Consider the following 17,966-nt stretch of genomic DNA (forward strand, 5'->3'; position numbering starts at 1 on the left):
ACAGCTCAGAGGCTGAAGCCTGCTTTGGATTCTGTGTCTCCCTCTATCTGCCCCTCCCCTGCTCATGCTCTGTCTCTCTTTCTCTCTCTCTCAAAAAGAAATAAATGTTAAAAAAAAAAAAAAAAAAAAGGAGTTTGGAATAGACCAGCAGCTCTTAGATTATTTTGTGCCATGGACTCTTTGGCAGTTTGATGAAGCCTATGGATCCCTTCTGAGAATTGTGTTTATAAATGAATAACCTAATTACATAGGAATCCAAAAGAAAGCAAATATATTAAAACATAGTTATAAAAACATTTTTAATAGTGATATAATAACAATGTGCTTCTATATTAGTGTTTTAAATATTAATATCTGTGTCTAATAACTATCGTAATTTGGAAGTAGCAATAAGCACAAGAAATATTTCAAGATCTCTGCAACTATCTACTAGTATAGAAAAAATATCTGATTGCTTTGGTGACAAAATCACAGGTACTATTAGTTTGTCACTTACATTCATAATTAAAAGAAATGCTTATGTTTAGTCAGAGGTTGCTAACAATAAAGATATAATCTTTTCTTAGCAAAGTTCATAGACTCCCACCCTGAGTTGAACGGACCCCAGGATAAGAATGCCCACTTAGGGACTTGGAACTTTAGAATCCTAGTGGGAAAGACCACAGAAAGGGCCAAGTCATTTTACAGGTGAGCAAACTTGCTTCTGAGGTTTGAGAAGATATTCAGTTTGTCATGTACCTGGCCGATTCCAGTACTTAGTATTTTATTTACTGAGAAGCCAGTGGGAGAGGTAAGAGTGAAACTTTGGGCACAGGTATCTGCTTGGCACATGTTTTGAATTTCATCATTTGTAAGCTACATGTGGATTAAAGGCGGGGAAATGATCCTTCTACAATGAAGCTCACCCCTGGACCCCTGGCTAGAGCTTGCGTGTTGCCAAGGCCCCTGGCCCATACACACAAGTCTAGAAAAAGCTCTCTCACCCTCCCCTGAAAGGACATTCCCCAAGCATTCAGACAGGCACACTTTTTGCTTTCAGCCGATAATGAGAATGCCAAGGTGGGGAAACTTCATCTAAAGTTCAGTCAATTCTTTGGAAGAAAGTAACACACTCCTTAAGAGAAGATTCGCACTGACATCTTGACTTACAGTCCCACCCGCCCTTGCAGCCGTGCAGGCTCAGTCCAACAGGCATCCAGCAGATGTCACTGGTTACCACCTCCCCAGCCTGACACTGCCTCTCACTGCATATCTTCTCCAGCCTTATAACCCAGCTAGGACACTCGAGCCCCAAAGGGACAGAAAAATCAGACTGTCTCTACCTGTCTCCCCACGGAAGACAGTAGGATATCTGAAGATCTGAAAATCTTTTCTATCATTTCAGATCTAGGTGTTACCACAGAGATGATCTATGAAGGGCACCAATGGTAATGTCAGTAGGACAATTCTTGGTGCAGAAGCGTTTGAGTCCTGTACCCTAAATGCTGAAAGCAAACCTCACGTCTCTGTGAAAGTCACAAGTAGCTCCTCACATTTCCAAACATCCCCTAAGGGAAGTCATAGGACCCCTGGTTGTGGTTGAGAACCATTGGAAGAAAATATGGCACGGAGAGGTTAGTTAATGAGTTCCGCAAGACATAGGGATAGCCAGTTTATTGATTTACTTATAACCCCACTTATTTCCCGAAATGATTTGAATATGTTGAACAACCCAGTGTTTATGTGGCCATAAGTCTTCTTATCTCCATTTTACCCATGAGGGAATTGCCCAGGATCACACAGCTAGAAAGCACAGGAGATCAGAACTCAAGTGCTGAGCACGAGACCCACCATGTTATTCCCTCTGCTGCTCAGTGACGCGGCCGAGCACTGGGCAGTTGTTGGTACCACATGTTAGGCCCTCGTGCTGCCCTGACACTCTGAGTCTGAAAAATGCTATTGTCCCACCAGGTGCTGCAAGGAGCAGCCACGTGTTTCTATGCTTTCATTGGCTTTGACATCATTGCCACCACTGGAGAGGAAGCCAAGAATCCCAACACGTCCATCCCTTATGCCATCACCGCCTCTTTGGTCATCTGCCTGACAGCATATGTATCTGTAAGTACTACATCCTTTTGGGACCATCTTGATGGCCTTTTCATATTTGACCTTAAAAAGTAGCTCTGGGACTGGGTCACCCTCTGTCAGGAAATGATCCCTTCCTTGTGCTGTCTCGGCGTTTGTATGCATGTGTCCATGCACCCTATATCCCCACCCACCAATGACAAGAAGAAAATCAGCACTCCGAACTGGAGACGGGGGCAGTCTTGACCTCTGAGTTTCCATCCCTGCTCCTCCGCACACACAGGCTCTGGGTATCCACTACTGCCCAGGGGACGGTATACAGGGAGTGGGCTGCTGTCCAAGGAGCTCAGATCATAGGCTGGCAGTAACGGGTGGGTGTGCAAGCAGAGGCATTGTGGACCTCTGTGCACCCTCCTCAATGCTCTTCTGTCTTCTGGGATCTTCCCGGCAGCGGGAGGCGAGGCTCCTCCAGAGTGGGGAGATAGTACACCACCCTCCTAGAGACACTCTTCCCCTTAAATCTCAGGGGAAATGCCATTTCTTTCTGCTGTTGCTCCCTCTTTTTATACCGGCCCAAGCTCATTTTTCAAGTTTTCCTGCCAAGGGGAATCCTTAGAAGGAAGCCTGCAGCTTCTTGTCATCTCAGGATCAGACGCTCCTCAAACTTGTGATGTGTCATTTCCCAGTTCCCATCCCAGAATTTCTATCACAGAAATAGCTCACTCGCAGCCAACATCCTCCTCGGCCCCTGGCAATGGAGAGAACCAGCCAACAAGTCAATAGGTGTGTGGTCACAAAAATGCCCCAGGCCCTGGGGGTCCCACTCACTTCACTTACCACAAATAGGAAAGATCCACGGCTGTTACGTGCACCCCTGCTGCAAAACATAGGAAAAGCACCTCCTTCCCAAAAAACAAACAAAACAGAAACAGCTTTAGCAACTACTTAAGGAAGCCAGACCAGCGGCTGGCTTGATCATTAGGGCAAGCTGCAAAATAAGATTGTCCTGGGCACCAAAGGAAAACACAAGAGCAACCATGGATGTGGTTTATAGGAATTCACTTGTCCCTGGCAATTGTTTTATGGGTCAATTATCACCTCCCCTTGAGCACACACAGGCAAGTGGCTTCATCTTAACCATACTCTGATGATCCCTGCAGACAGCGTTCAGGCCATGAGGGTGGTGTGGGGCAGAGTATCTCAGGGCAGAGATGCTCTGCTTTGCATTTCCCCTCTTATTCCTCCCTCATATACCTCCCCCTCCTCCAGGGGTCAACCCCTGCTGCACACATAATAACGTTGGTCATCACAATTCCTTTCTTAGAATAGCGCCTTATAGACTACAGACTACTTCTATGCATCTGCCCACTTTTTGCCCATCCGGATCTAACATGAGCAGCCGACTCAACGCAAACCGCTGTAGGAATCAATCCCACTGTCTCCCAGCCCACCCCATGTTGCAAGTGGTGAAGCTGCTGGGAAACATCCTCTTCTAGAACACACGGCCCTTAACCAGGCCTCAGGGGCTGTTTGGTCTTGCACCGGTCAGCAGGCTGCCATTCCACCATCAGGAGAAGAGCCAAATTGCTGGGCTGTGGTGGTCCATCCTGCTGTCCTCCCTAGCAGCCCATGGCTTCACTGGAGGATGTTGGCTCCCGAGGAATATGCAAAGAAGTGGTCTGGAAATGCACCACCCTCTCCCGTTCAGGCTCTGACCTCCATTCTTGATGCCAGCATTGGCCCCTGCAGGCCAGGGGGAGCCTGGACCTATAACTGGTGGTTTCATTGCCTGGGGCCATGGAGGGAGGGTTGTTATGGCCGATTTATGACATATGAAGGAAGATGGGCCCTAGGAGCCAAGTGATTCCTGGCTAAGCAAAGCCACAGTAGTCTTACAACCCCAGAGTAGGACCGGGTTCCATCCTGATGCCTTCATTTGTGGGCTGCCTGGCTCCTGGCACTGAGCTACAGAGAGGAAATGGAAATATAGTCCTCATATGGGTGCCCCCTGTTAACTGGCTATGGACCTCTGATCACTTATCTTTGGAGTTTTTATCTCTGATTTTCAGAGTGAATGGGAGAATACATTTAAGACCATATAGGATCCTGAAAGTATAAAGGAAATGAGAGTCCTGCCCATGTGGGCAGGGTGCTCGCGGCCACTGCCAGGTCCTGGCTCCAGCACCTTTGGCTCCAGTTCCTTCCATGTGATGGTATCTGCCCTTCATTGAACTGTCAGTGTAGTTCTGCTGTTGTGGGGCTTAGATACCTGCATACTTATTCCTCAGATATGAAAGCCTGAGAGAGATATTGAGGACCATCTTGTCAAGTCCACTAAATTCTAATGTGAGGAGAAAATACTGAGACCAAGAGGTCCAGATGCAAAACGACTGGTCTAAATTAAGGGCACATGCCAAGAAGTGACAAATCCAAAGTCCAGGCCTCTTCGCTCTCCTATGGGACATCCATCCATGCTGTCAGTCCTCTCCACCTCCAGCCATGTTTTCTCTTGTTTCAACAGGTGAGCATAATCTTAACTCTGATGGTGCCATTCTACGCCATCGACACGGAATCCCCACTCATGGAGATGTTTGTGGCTCATGGGTTCTATGCTGCAAAATTCGTAGTAGCCATCGGGTCAGTTGCAGGACTGACAGTCAGTTTGCTGGGCTCTCTCTTCCCAATGCCAAGGGTCATTTACGCCATGGCTGGTGATGGGCTCCTTTTCAGGTAAGGACTATGCTTTATGAAATTAATTCTGCTCTGCCATGCCTCTCCAGGGAGAATGTCACCCACTGTCAGCCTGACTATAATTTTGATGTGCGTGTATGTCACATAGACGATGGAATTTGTCATATATCCTGATAAAGACTTTGAGCGAAAAGAATGTAAGCCCCATAACAGCCTCTCAGTTTGACTCTGGGTCTCCCAATCTAGCACAAACTGGTATACTCCCCCTAACTGCCCCTCCCCTCTTGTTTGACACTGTGTGTTGCTTTGTGAAGATTGTGGGTGTCAAACTGCTGCACTGAGTGACTTCCAGAAGGAAGGACCCCTCCCAGGGACATCTTAGGCCTGCCCTCACATTGAGGTGAGGTACTGACCATCTCTCCACAGCCCCTCTGAAGGTGAAAACATTAAAAGCTACCATCACAGGGAGTATAAGACCATCTGAACAGAACCTAATAACAGTAGCAACAATAACTACCATTCATTGAACATTTGTGTACCCTGGGTGCTTTGTATACAGATCCCATGTAGTTGTCACAATAACCCTGTTTTGCAGACAAATATAGTAGATGAGTATACTTAGAAAGGCAAAAACACTTACCCCAACCCCCCAGCTGCTGAGGGGAGGCCGGGATTTGAATCCATGACTGTATGACTCCAAAGACAGGATTTTCAAGCACTCCAATATATTGGCTTCCAGCCCCCTACATTGGCCATGAAGTGGTCAATCTGCCCCAAGGAAATGTGGCCCATCTCTCGGTTCCCAGTGCCCACTGTATGAGGGGCTTGCAGGGAAGGCATTCTTCAAGTACACAAAGCAAGGTGTAAAGCATGGAGGTCAAGGAGCGCTCAGGGGTACGGGGGTGGGAGGGGGGAATCCAGCTCAGGGACTTCCTCTCTGCCACCAGCTGTCATCTTCTGCTCCATTTCCCCTGCATACCCCCTGAAGTCATCACCAGGTCAGAGCTGCCATGTTTGGGGAGCTGGACAGATCAAGAAGAGGCTGAGTGTGGCGGAGATGTTACAACTTCAGACACCCAAAAGGTTTTTCTGCTGTCAAAGAGGAAAGATGCTGGAGCTCCAAAGGCAGCTGATAGTCAGTCATATGTGAAAGACGAAAATAAAAGAGAAATGGAAGAGGTGGGAGGAGGGCAGATTAGGAGGAGAGTGAGGAGGAGAGCAGGAACCTGCTTAAGGCCCACAGGAACTGCTAAAGAGGCACCTGTCATTCATTCACCTTTGTTGGTCTTCTCCAGTTGGTAAGTGGCTGGATTGGGGCTGCTTTTATGAGCACATGTTCTGAGTTATTGCGCTATTTTGCCAACTAAACTTCTGCACTTTTGTTGTACAGCAATGCTTCTCAAGCTTTGGTATAAATCAGAATCCTCTGGAGGTTTTTTAAAGCATAGTTTGCTAGGCCCCATGCCCAGAGGTTCTGATGTAGGAGGTCTCTGGTGATACCTGAATATGTGCATTTCCAATAAGCTCCAAGGTGATACTGATGCTGCTGGTCCACAGACTGACCATATTTTAGGTTACACAGGTTTAGGGGACCCCAAGGAGGTGTATGAATGTTCCACATATCACTCCTTCCCAGCAAAGCTTGCACTTCGATTCAGATTTCTAACATGCTTCCTAAATTCAGTCATCCCTTCACATCGCATAATGAAGTAGGAACTTTAATAAAGAAGTTTGCCTCAAAACCAAGGCATGAAAGTAAATTATTTTTAAATTGTATTCCAGAAACCAAATCCTGCAGTAGGAATAACTGTATTCAAAGCAGTGACTCCAGAAGTACATTGGAGGAGCAGGACCAGGTGGACTTAAGCCGTGTTAGAGTCAGTCACCATCTGTAGCTCACTGTTAACCCTCTGCTTGCCCGTCCCTCCAGGTTCCTGGCTCACGTGAGCACCTACACAGAGACACCAGTGGTGGCCTGCATTGTATCGGGGTTCCTAGCAGCTCTCCTCTCGTTATTAGTCAGCCTGAAAGACCTAATAGAGATGATGTCCATCGGCACACTCCTTGCCTACACCTTGGTCTCTGTCTGCGTCTTGCTCCTTCGATACCAACCAGAGAGTGACATTGATGGTTTTGTCAAGTTCTTGTCCCAGGAGCACACAAAGAAGAAGGAGGGCATCCTGGCGGACTGTGAGAAGGAAGTTTGTTCTCCTGTGAGTGAAGGGGAAGAGTTTTCCGGCCCAGCCACCAACACATGCGGGGCCAAGAACCTACCATCCCTGGGAGACAACGAGATGCTCATAGGCAAGTCGGACAAGTCAACCTACAATGTGAACCATCCCAACTACGGCACTGTGGACATGACCACAGGCATCGAAGCCGACGAATCTGAAAACATTTATCTCATCAAGTTAAAGAAGCTGATCGGGCCCCGCTACTACACCATGAGGATCCGGCTGGGCCTTCCAGGCAAAATGGACCGGCCCACAGCAGCCACAGGGCACACGGTGACCATCTGCGTGCTCCTGCTCTTCATCCTCATGTTCATCTTCTGCTCCTTCCTCATCTTTGGTTCCGACCACATCTCAGAGCGGAGTTGGTGGGCCATCCTGCTGGTTGTTCTGATGGTGCTGCTGATCGGCGCCCTGGTGTTCGTGATCCTGCAGCAACCAGAGAACCCCAAAAAGCTACCCTACATGGCTCCCTGCCTCCCCTTCGTGCCTGCCTTTGCCATGCTGGTGAACATTTATCTCATGCTAAAGCTCTCCACCATCACATGGATCCGGTTTGCAGTCTGGTGCTTTGTGGGTAAGCAATTTCCTTTGACGCCTGGAGAATTCCCTCTCAAGACCTTAAACAGGCTTATCCCAAAATTACCTCCTAGCTGGACTAGGCATCTCCGTTGCAAGAGAAGTCTGGCTTGTTCTATGCACCCTCGCTCTCTGCATTAGAGTCAATAAAGCCAGTTGTGCCCTTTCTGCCTATTATGGTCTTGGCCGTTGGTTCTGAAGAATGATGCTAATCAATCCATCACTTCATTGAATACTATTACTGGACATTCACATTCTTTTTATGGATAATTAATTCCATAAAAAGTCATTAATTAAAAATATAAATAAATTTTATAGAAATATAAACAGTCATTCAGTAAAATGAATCCACATAACAAAGGGACATAAATAACACAGTAAACATTAGAGTGAAAAAGGTTGACTGGAATTCTATTTTAGAAACTGAAAATTATGAAACTGAAAGTTATGGAAGAATTACTTTTCTTATATTTGACAAAATTAAAGTAAAATACCAATCATGCCTTAATATTTTAAACGAGCAAAGTATGAATTAAGTGTGGATTTTGGCATAATTTTTCCGACTAGATTATACCATTTACCATCCCTCACTTCATATTGACTTTTATAAGATATTCAAGAGTTTTTCGTTTTCTCTCAAGATTCTTTCATCATCCTTCGATATTCTAGTCATTCTCTTGGAAAGCACACATCACGCCGTCAATCTTAACTGATTTTCTCTTTGTTGACAACTGATACAGTTCTGCTAGAACTTCAACTGTCCACAACTTTGGGTGTAAATCAGAAGTTCTCTCTCTAAATTCACTTTTATTGCCTTCAAAAAGCCCTGCCCCTGTCCCAAGATTTTTCATTTTCCTTTGTGATTGATTTGTATTACATTCACATCACACGTTTATTATATCCAACAAGTACTGATGTTCATGAAATGGTTGGAGATCAGTGCTCATGGTAACTTGAGAGGGAGGTTTAAGTGAAAACTGATTTTAAAGTTCCTTAGTCACTGCCTTTATTTCCCTATACAAATTGATAGCCCTGAGGTCCCATCCACTCCTTGATATAGGAATACGGGTGTTTAGCACTATGTCCTCTGTGCCTGGCACACAGCATGTGCTTAATAAATACTTCTCTATGACTACTCTTCCGATGAGAAAAAAAGAATAGCTGGAAAGGAACTTGAGGAGGTGGAATTTGAACCGTTAGCCTAGGGATGTTTGGGTGTCTCAGTTGGTTGAGAGTCCAACTCTTGATTTCAACTCAGGTCATGATCCCCAGGCCATAGGATCAAGCCCCACATTGGGCTCTACACTGAGCATGGAGCCTGCTTAAAATTCTCTTTTTCCCTCTGCCCCTCTCCCCTTCTCATGCTCTCTCCTTTTCTCTCTCTCTCAAATTATAAATAAACATACAAACAAAAACAAACAGAAACTGTAAGCCTATAAGATAAGATATGCATAGAAGGAAGTGGGGCAAAAACAGTACCCAAAGGAAAGGGTCCAGACCTTCCAGCAGATTCCTCAACTCTCAAGGCCATCCTGTGTCTTCTTAGAAGCATCCGGTCCCAACTTTCACAGCTCTAGGTTTCATCCTTTGTTAGACTTTAGGGGGAGTTCTTGAGAGAACCCCACTAACCTCTCAAAGTTTAAACCACTTACATGATTTATTCACAATCTCTCGTCTCCATTTAAACATTTTTCCACTGAAACCTGTAGCCAACCAATGGAAAGATTCTACTGTGGGTAGAAGTGACTGAGGAGGGTAGAAATATTCCAGTCATGTATTTGTCAAATGACTGAAGGCATAGACACAAAGACATGTGCATTTATTCATTCATTCCTAGAGTACTAAAGCTGGAAGGGACCTTCAATATCTAGCACAATGTTCCCCATGGTTTTGGTACCATTCTATCAGTAATATTTGGACTGATTTTAGGGAGCATATGAATGGACTTTTTTTGAATTTTTAAAAGTATTATATAGGTATTATACATTTGCACACGTACGAGAAAAAATATACATACTCACATGAATCTGGTGATTATTTTTAAATTTAAGAAGTGAGTCCAATTAAAGAAAAAGCATTACTACTGGTACAGGTGCCATGATTCGTAGTAATAATTAACACTTAATGTAGCCCTTATCACACACCAACTATTACTCAAGGACTTTCCTCACATTAACTTATGTATTCCTCACAGCAATCTTCATTTTACAGATGAGGAAGTGGAAGCACTTGACCGAGGTCACATAGCTAGAATTTAGGGGAGCCAAAATTAGAAGTCAGGTAGTATGGGTCCAGGGATCATGACCATGGCCACGATACAAAATATGTGGTATATAAATAACCAAAGTTTGAGGGGTGCTTGGGTGGCTCAGTCAGTCAAGTGTCCCACTTCAGCTCAGATCATGATCTCACAGTTCGTGGGTTCGAGCCCCACCTAGGACTCTGTACTGACAGCTCGGAGCCTGGAGCCTGCTTCGGAGTCTGTGTCTCCCTCTCTCTTTTCCCCTCCCTTGCTCATGCTCTGTCTCTCTCTCTAAAAAATAAATAAGCATTACAAAACAACAACAACAACAAAGTTTGAGAAACACTGAAATCATCTACCCTTCCCCACCGCTCCCTCTCTCAATGTCACAGATGACTAACCTGAACCTCCAAAAGGTTAAACAACATACTCAAGGTCAACAGGAATAACTGGAGATTATTCACAGAGCTATTATTAAAAACTCAGTATCTCCACGCCCAGATCTGCAGCCCGTACCTCCCTGCCAGGGTGCCTCTGAGCATCTTCCCTATTGGATCAGGATGTTTGATACGTAGTTTGTGCGGATTAACACCTAACATCAGGGCTAGCTCCATGGGCGCATAGGACCCCACATTTGGCCTAATGCTCTGCTGCTGCTTTCTTGAATTCTTAACAACCTTTTTTTTCTTAACAACTTTTTAACAAGGGGCTCTATGGTTTCATTTCACACTGGGGCCCGTAAATTACGTCACCAGTTCTGCACTAAATCTATGGTTTCTGGAGCACCAGAGGCACTCTGCAAACATGGTAAGGTGGCAGGGACCCTTGCTTTTGGAGTCAAACAGCCCAGGTTCAAATCACAGTTCTGCCACCTCTGTGTCTTGTGACCTTGGGAAGTTCACTTAGCTCCTTTGGGTTTCAGTTTACCCATCTGTAAAAATGCAGATTAATTCTACTCGTCTTCTTCTGGTTGCTGTTTGGGGCTTAAATAAGAAAATATTGCAGAAAGTAATAAGAATTATTTCTTCCCTGCCTTTCTCTTTAAAATCTAAAATGATTCATTGTCGCCCAGACTAGCTATCACATGCCAAAGTACAGCATGAACCTGTTCTGACTCAGGCTGCCCTCCCAGTTATCAGGCAGAAGAAAACTCCCAGAGAGCCTTTTGTAATCTTGCTGATAGCATAAACTTCAAACTCGCTCCAGAAATTGATACTCCACGACATGGGAGGGTGCCACTACGCAGCCTGGAGTTGGCCAGGCAGAGGACACAGGAGCTCACAGCTCGCATCCAGCTGCTGGCTACTAACTGCTTTAGCATCGTGGTCTTTGAGAAATGGTCCCTGAGTAATTTCTGCCTAGAACAAACAGTCTCCGTCCTGACTACACATCAGAATCACCCGAGCTGCTCCTGAAATATTCTATACCCAGGATCTCAGAGATTTTCTGATTTAATTGGTCTGGTGCAGCCAAGCACTGGGTATTTTTTTTTTTTTTTTTTTTTTAAGATTCTCAGGGAATTTTAATGTGCGGGCAGGTTTACAATGATCTAGAACAGTGGTTCTCCAAGTGTGGTCCCAGACCAGGAGCATCATACATGGAACAGGTTAAAAGTGAGATTTTAAACCCCATCCCAGACCTGCCAAGTCAAAATCTCTGAGAGCAATTTAGGTTTTAACAAACCCTACACATTGTTCTGATGCATGCTCAAATGTGACAAGGACTGGTCTAGAGAGAAGAATAAGAAGATATTAGCAAGCAAGGCAAATAATTTAATTATAAAAACTCCCTGTTTTTCAAAAACAAATTTTTGCACATGTAAAATATATCCATCAAACAACCCCAAATTGGCTTATACAATTTTCAGTGATCTCATAGACTAATTATCCCATCTCTAAACTTCTGAGTCTCCAAGATGTCAGATTTTTATTTTGTTATTCATAGTATAACTTTCTTGGGGAGAACAGTAGAGATATTTTAAGCGGAGCTTCTTATGAAACATTAGCTACTTTTTAAAAACGAGATTTACATAGTTAGGCTGAGTCATAACTCGATCATCTTCTCGGGCATATCTTTTTAACCAGCCTTCTCTAGATGAATCTTAATCACAGCATTTTTCTAACAATGTTTTGCTAAGCTCTGAACCTTTGGATGAGCACGACTCACTGAATAAAATAAGGCCCAAGTCCCAGCAAGATTACTCAGCACTTGTTTCTTTTCCTTCAGACAAGAGAAGTAACACGCACAGCAAATGTTTGATAATCCCCAGCAAAATGAGCACAGATCAGACTTCCTGTTCCTTTTCTCTCGGCTGATGCGGTTTTGTAAAAGAACACCTCGAAGTGTTGGGCAGAGTCTCAGGGAGCCTGAAACTAGCAGTTACCAGTGATGAGACTATACGGCAGTACTTTCCAGGTCTACTGTTCCCTGTGGGACCTGAGTATAAAATAATCATCGGGTGAACCAGCACGTGGGCCCCCTCACCCTGAGGGCTGCCAAGTTCTCACCTGGAATTTTTTAAGCCCCTCAGAGAAAAACCAAATTCTCATCTATAGATTTAGAGAACAGACACTAATCTGGCAATGAGCTTCGTAAATCCTGGACTAAAACATGGTTTCCAAAGGGAAAACACAGCTGTGGTCTTTACCTGCAGTATCATTTGAAAACCCTGTTGGAAATTGACTCAAAGCAGCCATTGTCGTGTAGGGAAGAGGAGGAGAAGAGGGGGGCCTTGAATGGGGAGCAGAGAGGACACCAAGATAAATCAATTCCTGAGGATATGTCCCATAAATCAGCTTGAAATTCTCCTTGTAGGCAAAGGAGAAAACAATTGGCAACTTCGACAAATAAATCATGCTCAAAAGGGCAAAATAAAACTCATGAAGGCCAGGGCGAGGATGGCAAGAGGAGCAGCGCAATTCCAAGAAGCAGGGGAAGGGGGGAGGGGGGTCCTGCTACAGTCCAGGCTGCCTGCTGGCAGAGGGGCTATGCCGGGCAGGGCTATGCATGGAGAAAAGGGCCGGGTGATACCATGGCTCTGCACCCAGCAGCAGCCACAATATCGGCTGTCCTTTGAGACAAAAGAAGGAAGGGAGAGATGGCCATGGCAGAGACGAAGGGCCCCGGAGCAGATGTGAACAGAGCCCCTGGAACACACTTAGAGCCATGAAAGAGTGGGCACTGGGCATCTTTCCCTCAGCATTATATTTGTAAGACTCATCCATGTCGTTGCTTGTGGTTTTAGTTCGTTCACTCTCCTTACCCGGCTGGCATTCCACTGTGATAATAATATGCCACAGTGGACTTATCCATTCTAGTGCCTGTGGACATTTAACTTGCTTCTACTCTGGGGCTATTACAGATAGAGCTGCTGTGAACATTCTTGTACGTGTTTTTGGTGGACACATGAACATATCTCCCTTGGGTTTCTGCTGAGTTAGAAGTGGCATTACTGGCTTGCATTACTGGATTTTTTAAAATATTCTTTAATAAGATTGCATTCTGTTTCATGGCCATTATACCCCTCAAATAAAATAAGTCCCCGGTTCCATTTTGCAGATGGGAAACTGAGGCATAAAGTAATGTGACTTTGTATTTGATCGGTAGCAGGGCCAGGAAGAGAATTTCTACACCCCCCCCCAACCCCCCATTCAATCCAAGCCTGCTCTTCCTGGCCACACCATCTTAAACAAACCTTACTGTTATTATAATCAATGGGCTTGCGGTGGTATTTTTTTTTTGGGGGGGCGGGGAGAGAGAGAGAGAGAGAGCTGGAAAGGGGCAGAGGGAGAGGGAGAGACAGAATCTTAAGCAGACTCCATGCCCAGCACAGTGCCTGATGCGGGGCTCGATCTCACGATTGTGAAATCACGACCTAAGCCAAAATCAGGAGTCAGATGCTTAACCAACTGAGCCACCCAGGCGCCCCTCTGGTGGTATTTTAAAAACTAACTAGCAAAGCAGGAGTTGGTAGGGATGGCAGTGGGTGGGGAGGCCACCTTCTCATTACCATTTAGTTTTCATTTCTGCCTTGGCAAATGTCTGTTTTGGGAAGTCGATCCCAGAGCAGTAAAAATAAAAAAGCCTCTGGGCATAACAAAGTGCCTCAGTTATCTGCCGCGGGCAGGGCTTCCTGCTGGAAAGTGCACCCCAGGAAGAGGTAGCTCCACCCAGCCTGAGGTCAGGTGGCCCACCTCATCTGGCCCTGAGCCCTGTTGCTGCCTACAGAGGACAGGAAGCCCCCAGGGGACTCTAGAGATCCAACATCTGCTCCTCAGCCAGACTTTGGGCCCGTAAGGTTAGAAATCTGCTGCTGCTGTCTATCTCCAGGTCACCCAGTCTCTTTTCAGACTTGAGGTTTTGTGCTAGTTTTCCCCATATGATCCAGAGACACCCCCTTCCTCCTACCCCCTCACTTGTAGGTTTGGCGCCATTTGCTTAGTTTGCACAAATGGAGCAACACAAGTAGAGTAAGTTGTTGTTTGTCCCAGCATCTGAAGGCAGGCTTGGCATTTCTAAACCTTCCCTGGAGGTGCCCGGGTGGGATGGGCACAGCCATCAGTTTAGACCCAACAGATGAAAGTTCCAGTGCCTTTTCAATCACTGACTTATTAACCAGCTCTTGACCTCTCTGGGATGATAGACGAGGAAGTACTTTTCTACAAAGGGCTTTATGATCACAAAGTATTCTACTACATTTAAAAAGCCCACTAAATTGCTGAAGGAGTGATTCCTCATCTTGTCTAGCGTGAACCTCTCCTGGGCACATTCTCCACCAGGGAATTTCTGTCTGAAACAAAAGCCAATGCCTCCTTTTGAATGAATATTTCCCTTCGCTGCAAACAGCCTTTTGCGGGACTCATGGCCATTACCTTTGACCAGGGCTGGCATTCAGCCCATGTGCCCGGTACAGCCATGTCTGTTTTTTAAAATACTGAAACCCTTCTGTGCCTGCTGCTAACTTGTTGCTGCCCTGAGCTTCTCCTCTCCCTAAAAAAATAACTCCAGCCCACCAGGGGGGCTTCCAAGACCCTACGGCAACAGAAGATCTAACCCCCCTCTGATTTTTAACATCACCCCTGCCTTTCATTTATCACAGATATAAGACGTGTAACTACAAAGCAATGGATCTAAGTTTTTAAGACACAGCAGGATTAAATATGCAAATGTCAATTAGCTGTCTCATTCTTAAGGGTTCATTCCAAATGACTTCTGGCTTAGGCCAAAAGCGAATCCTCTCTCAAAAGATTAACTTTGCCATCTGTAACGGTTTGCAAAAGAATATGATGCCAGCCCCAGTGATGACTTGAATAACAGTGCCCCAAAACTCTATCAAGCAGTGATAGCATCATTGGAGTAAGTCTATAGCCTCATACGGTAAAGAGTATTTCCCCCACATGCACAATAATTCAGGGAAATGTTAATACTTCTGCATATCAGATAATCTTAGGGAATTATTATTAGTTTTTAGATGTGATAATGATAGTAAGTAAAGTATTTTTAAGAAGTCTATTTTAGGGGCACCTGGGTGGTTCAGTCAGTTGAGCATCCAACTCTTGATTTCGGCTCAGGTCGTGATCTCATGATCTCAATCTTGTGGGACCTAACCCTGCATTGGGCTCCATGCTGAGTGTGGAGCCTGCTTGGGATTCTCCCTCTCCCTCTCCCCTGCTTGCACTCTCTCTTTCAAAACAAATAAATGAACATTTAAAGAAGAATGCTATTTTAAATATACGTACTTATTTATTTACAGGTGAAGCATAGGATGGAAGGGATTTGTTTCAAAATAACCTGAGAAGGGAGCGGTGGGTGGATGTCAGGAGCAAAGTAGTGATGACTATATGGGGTTTTTTATACTATTCTCTCCACTTTGATATATGTTTGAAATTCTTCAAACTAAAAAGTTAAGCAAGATTGACTGCAATCAGTCTATAGCCCTGGCAGGTGAGAGAAATAACAGAAGCACCCTGGATCAGGACACGGAGAGACCCCGAAGGATCCACAGTCCAACCACTAACCATGTTGCTGTGGAAAATCTCTTATTTTGTCCCGTGCCCAAGTTTCCTGTCTGTGCGACACACGTAATCGCAACCTTCCCACTCCCAGCCACACACACTCACACACACTCCTGAACAGGCAAGGAGGGATCTAAACAGGATAACATATGTATAACATTTTGAGCTTCTTGGGGGAAAGGCGCAACATAACGAATGTATCATTAGGACCTCAGCACCCGGAGGTGTTGTGCGAAGTTCAGTTTAGATGATTCAGAATTCCCAGAATCCCCACAGACTTTTCAGAAACTACCTCATGCTTAGTTTTGTAAGCCAGCTGAAGAAAGGAGCAGAAACAAAACACCCTGCTTCTACACAGGAGGCTTTTAGCAGCTCTGTTTACTCCTCCGACACAAAGCCTTTGTTTATGTGTGACAGATGGTAGTACATGCTTCTCTCCTCTCTCTCTCTCTCTCTCTCTCTCTCTCTCTCTCTACCTCCCTTCTACCCTCCCTTCCTCACTTCATTTGTTCCTGTTTCTTTGTCCACCTACATTTTTCCTTTTATTCAATCCTCAGTGCTTCACATCACTTTTCTTTTTTTATTATTATTTTTTTTAGAGACAGAGAGAGAGAGCTCACACAAGGGGGGAAGGGGCAGAGAGAGAGGGAGAGAGAGAATCCCAAGCAGGCTCCATGCTCAGTGCAAATCCTGACACAGGGCTCAATCCCATGACCTTGGGATCATGACCTGAGTCGAAATAAAGAGTCAGGCGCTCAACCTACTGAGCCACCCAGGCGCCCCTCACAACACTTTTCTTGAATTTACTCAAGAGCCAGCAAGAAGGATGAAGGCAGACAGAACACCAGACCTTTGCCCAGGTTGACCATATATTCCATCAGGCTGCATGCACAAGTCACTTCTTGGTTCAGAGCACTCATATTTGAAATATATTTTAGAAGACAAAATAATGCACCTTTGAAATTGTAGAGCAAACATTAAAAGGCCCATAAATATTTACATGGCAGAATTCCATAGGTTGCTTTCTCAAAGTAATCATAGTCAATGCATTCATGCACACACACACACACACACACACACACACACACGTTCCTTCAGACTCAGCCATTCCCAAACAACAAATGTAGACATAACCTCTTTTTTTTAATTTTTTAATTTTTATTTATTTTTGAGAGAGAGAGAGAGAGCGAGCAGGGGAAAAACGGAGAGAGAGGGAGACACAGAATCCAAAGCAGGCTCCAGGCTCTGAGCTGTCAGCGCAGAGCCGGACGCGGGGCTCGAACCCACGAACCGTGAGATCATGACCTGAGCTGAAGTCGGACGCCCAACCGACTGAGCCACCCAGGTGCCCCTTTTTGTTATTTTAGACATAACCTCTCACTGAATATGTACTGTGATATGCATAGTCTATACACCAGCCTGCGGAGGAGAGGTGTGAAGGACTGGGTATGCAAGAGCCTTCTCTCTATCCATATAGAATGCTGGTTCTGCCCTCAGCCTGTTTCTTTTTCTGTAAAGGGAAGGTATTGCATTCATTCACAGCCTCTTTCCCAGCTCTATATATCTAGGATTCTATGAGGCTCTTAGAGAATTTCCATAAATTCTGGTGGGGGCATGGGAAGGTCTGTTGGAATACATGTCAAACCAGTGCTTGAATGATGAGCCACGTAATGGCACAGCAGAAAACTTAGGGGCAAAGGGAAAAGGGGGGGAAATGGTATTAAGCTCAGTAGGAAAATAATTTGCTTATAAATAGGGTCTGAGAAGGGGATCAGAGATGGAAAAAATTGATATAATAGATACCAAGCAGGAATAGGAGGCAAGATTTGACACCTGCCTTGATGTCTAAGACAAAAAATAACAAAAAAGCAAAATTGGGCCAAAAAAAAAAAAAAAAAGGTGTGTACCTGTTGATCCCACCTAGTCTCCTGAAATTTACTCTCAGATCTCAAACATGCTTCCAAAACAGGCATTCTTCAAGCTGCAGCATACTGGCCATTTTAGAGGAGGTCTGGATGCCTTGTGCTACACAAGGATGATAACTATCCCCGTGGCCACCCTCCGCCCCCAGACAAGAAAGAGTAAAGATCCGTGCTCAGAAAAATGAAGTTGCTATTTGAGAATAGCTACATCTGCAAAAGATTA

The 17,966-nt window shown here is 45.1% G+C and overlaps 1 protein-coding gene across 1 annotated transcript in view; it reads left to right on the forward strand.

The window, feature by feature from the left end:
* The window catches only part of SLC7A14 (solute carrier family 7 member 14), a 117,851-nt gene that overhangs the window by 90,478 nt on the left and 9,407 nt on the right, over window positions 1-17,966 (forward strand). The window contains exons 5-7 of the mRNA XM_060639205.3: window positions 1,951-2,097; window positions 4,586-4,794; window positions 6,686-7,563. Coding sequence (XP_060495188.1) covers window positions 1,951-2,097; window positions 4,586-4,794; window positions 6,686-7,563 — 1,234 coding nt within the window. The remainder of the gene's footprint in view (window positions 1-1,950; window positions 2,098-4,585; window positions 4,795-6,685; window positions 7,564-17,966) is intronic.

The sequence above is a fragment of the Panthera onca genome, chromosome C2 (assembly GCF_046562875.1).
Source record: "Panthera onca isolate mPanOnc1 chromosome C2, mPanOnc1 haplotype 2, whole genome shotgun sequence".
Classification (NCBI taxonomy): Eukaryota; Metazoa; Chordata; class Mammalia; order Carnivora; family Felidae; genus Panthera; species Panthera onca.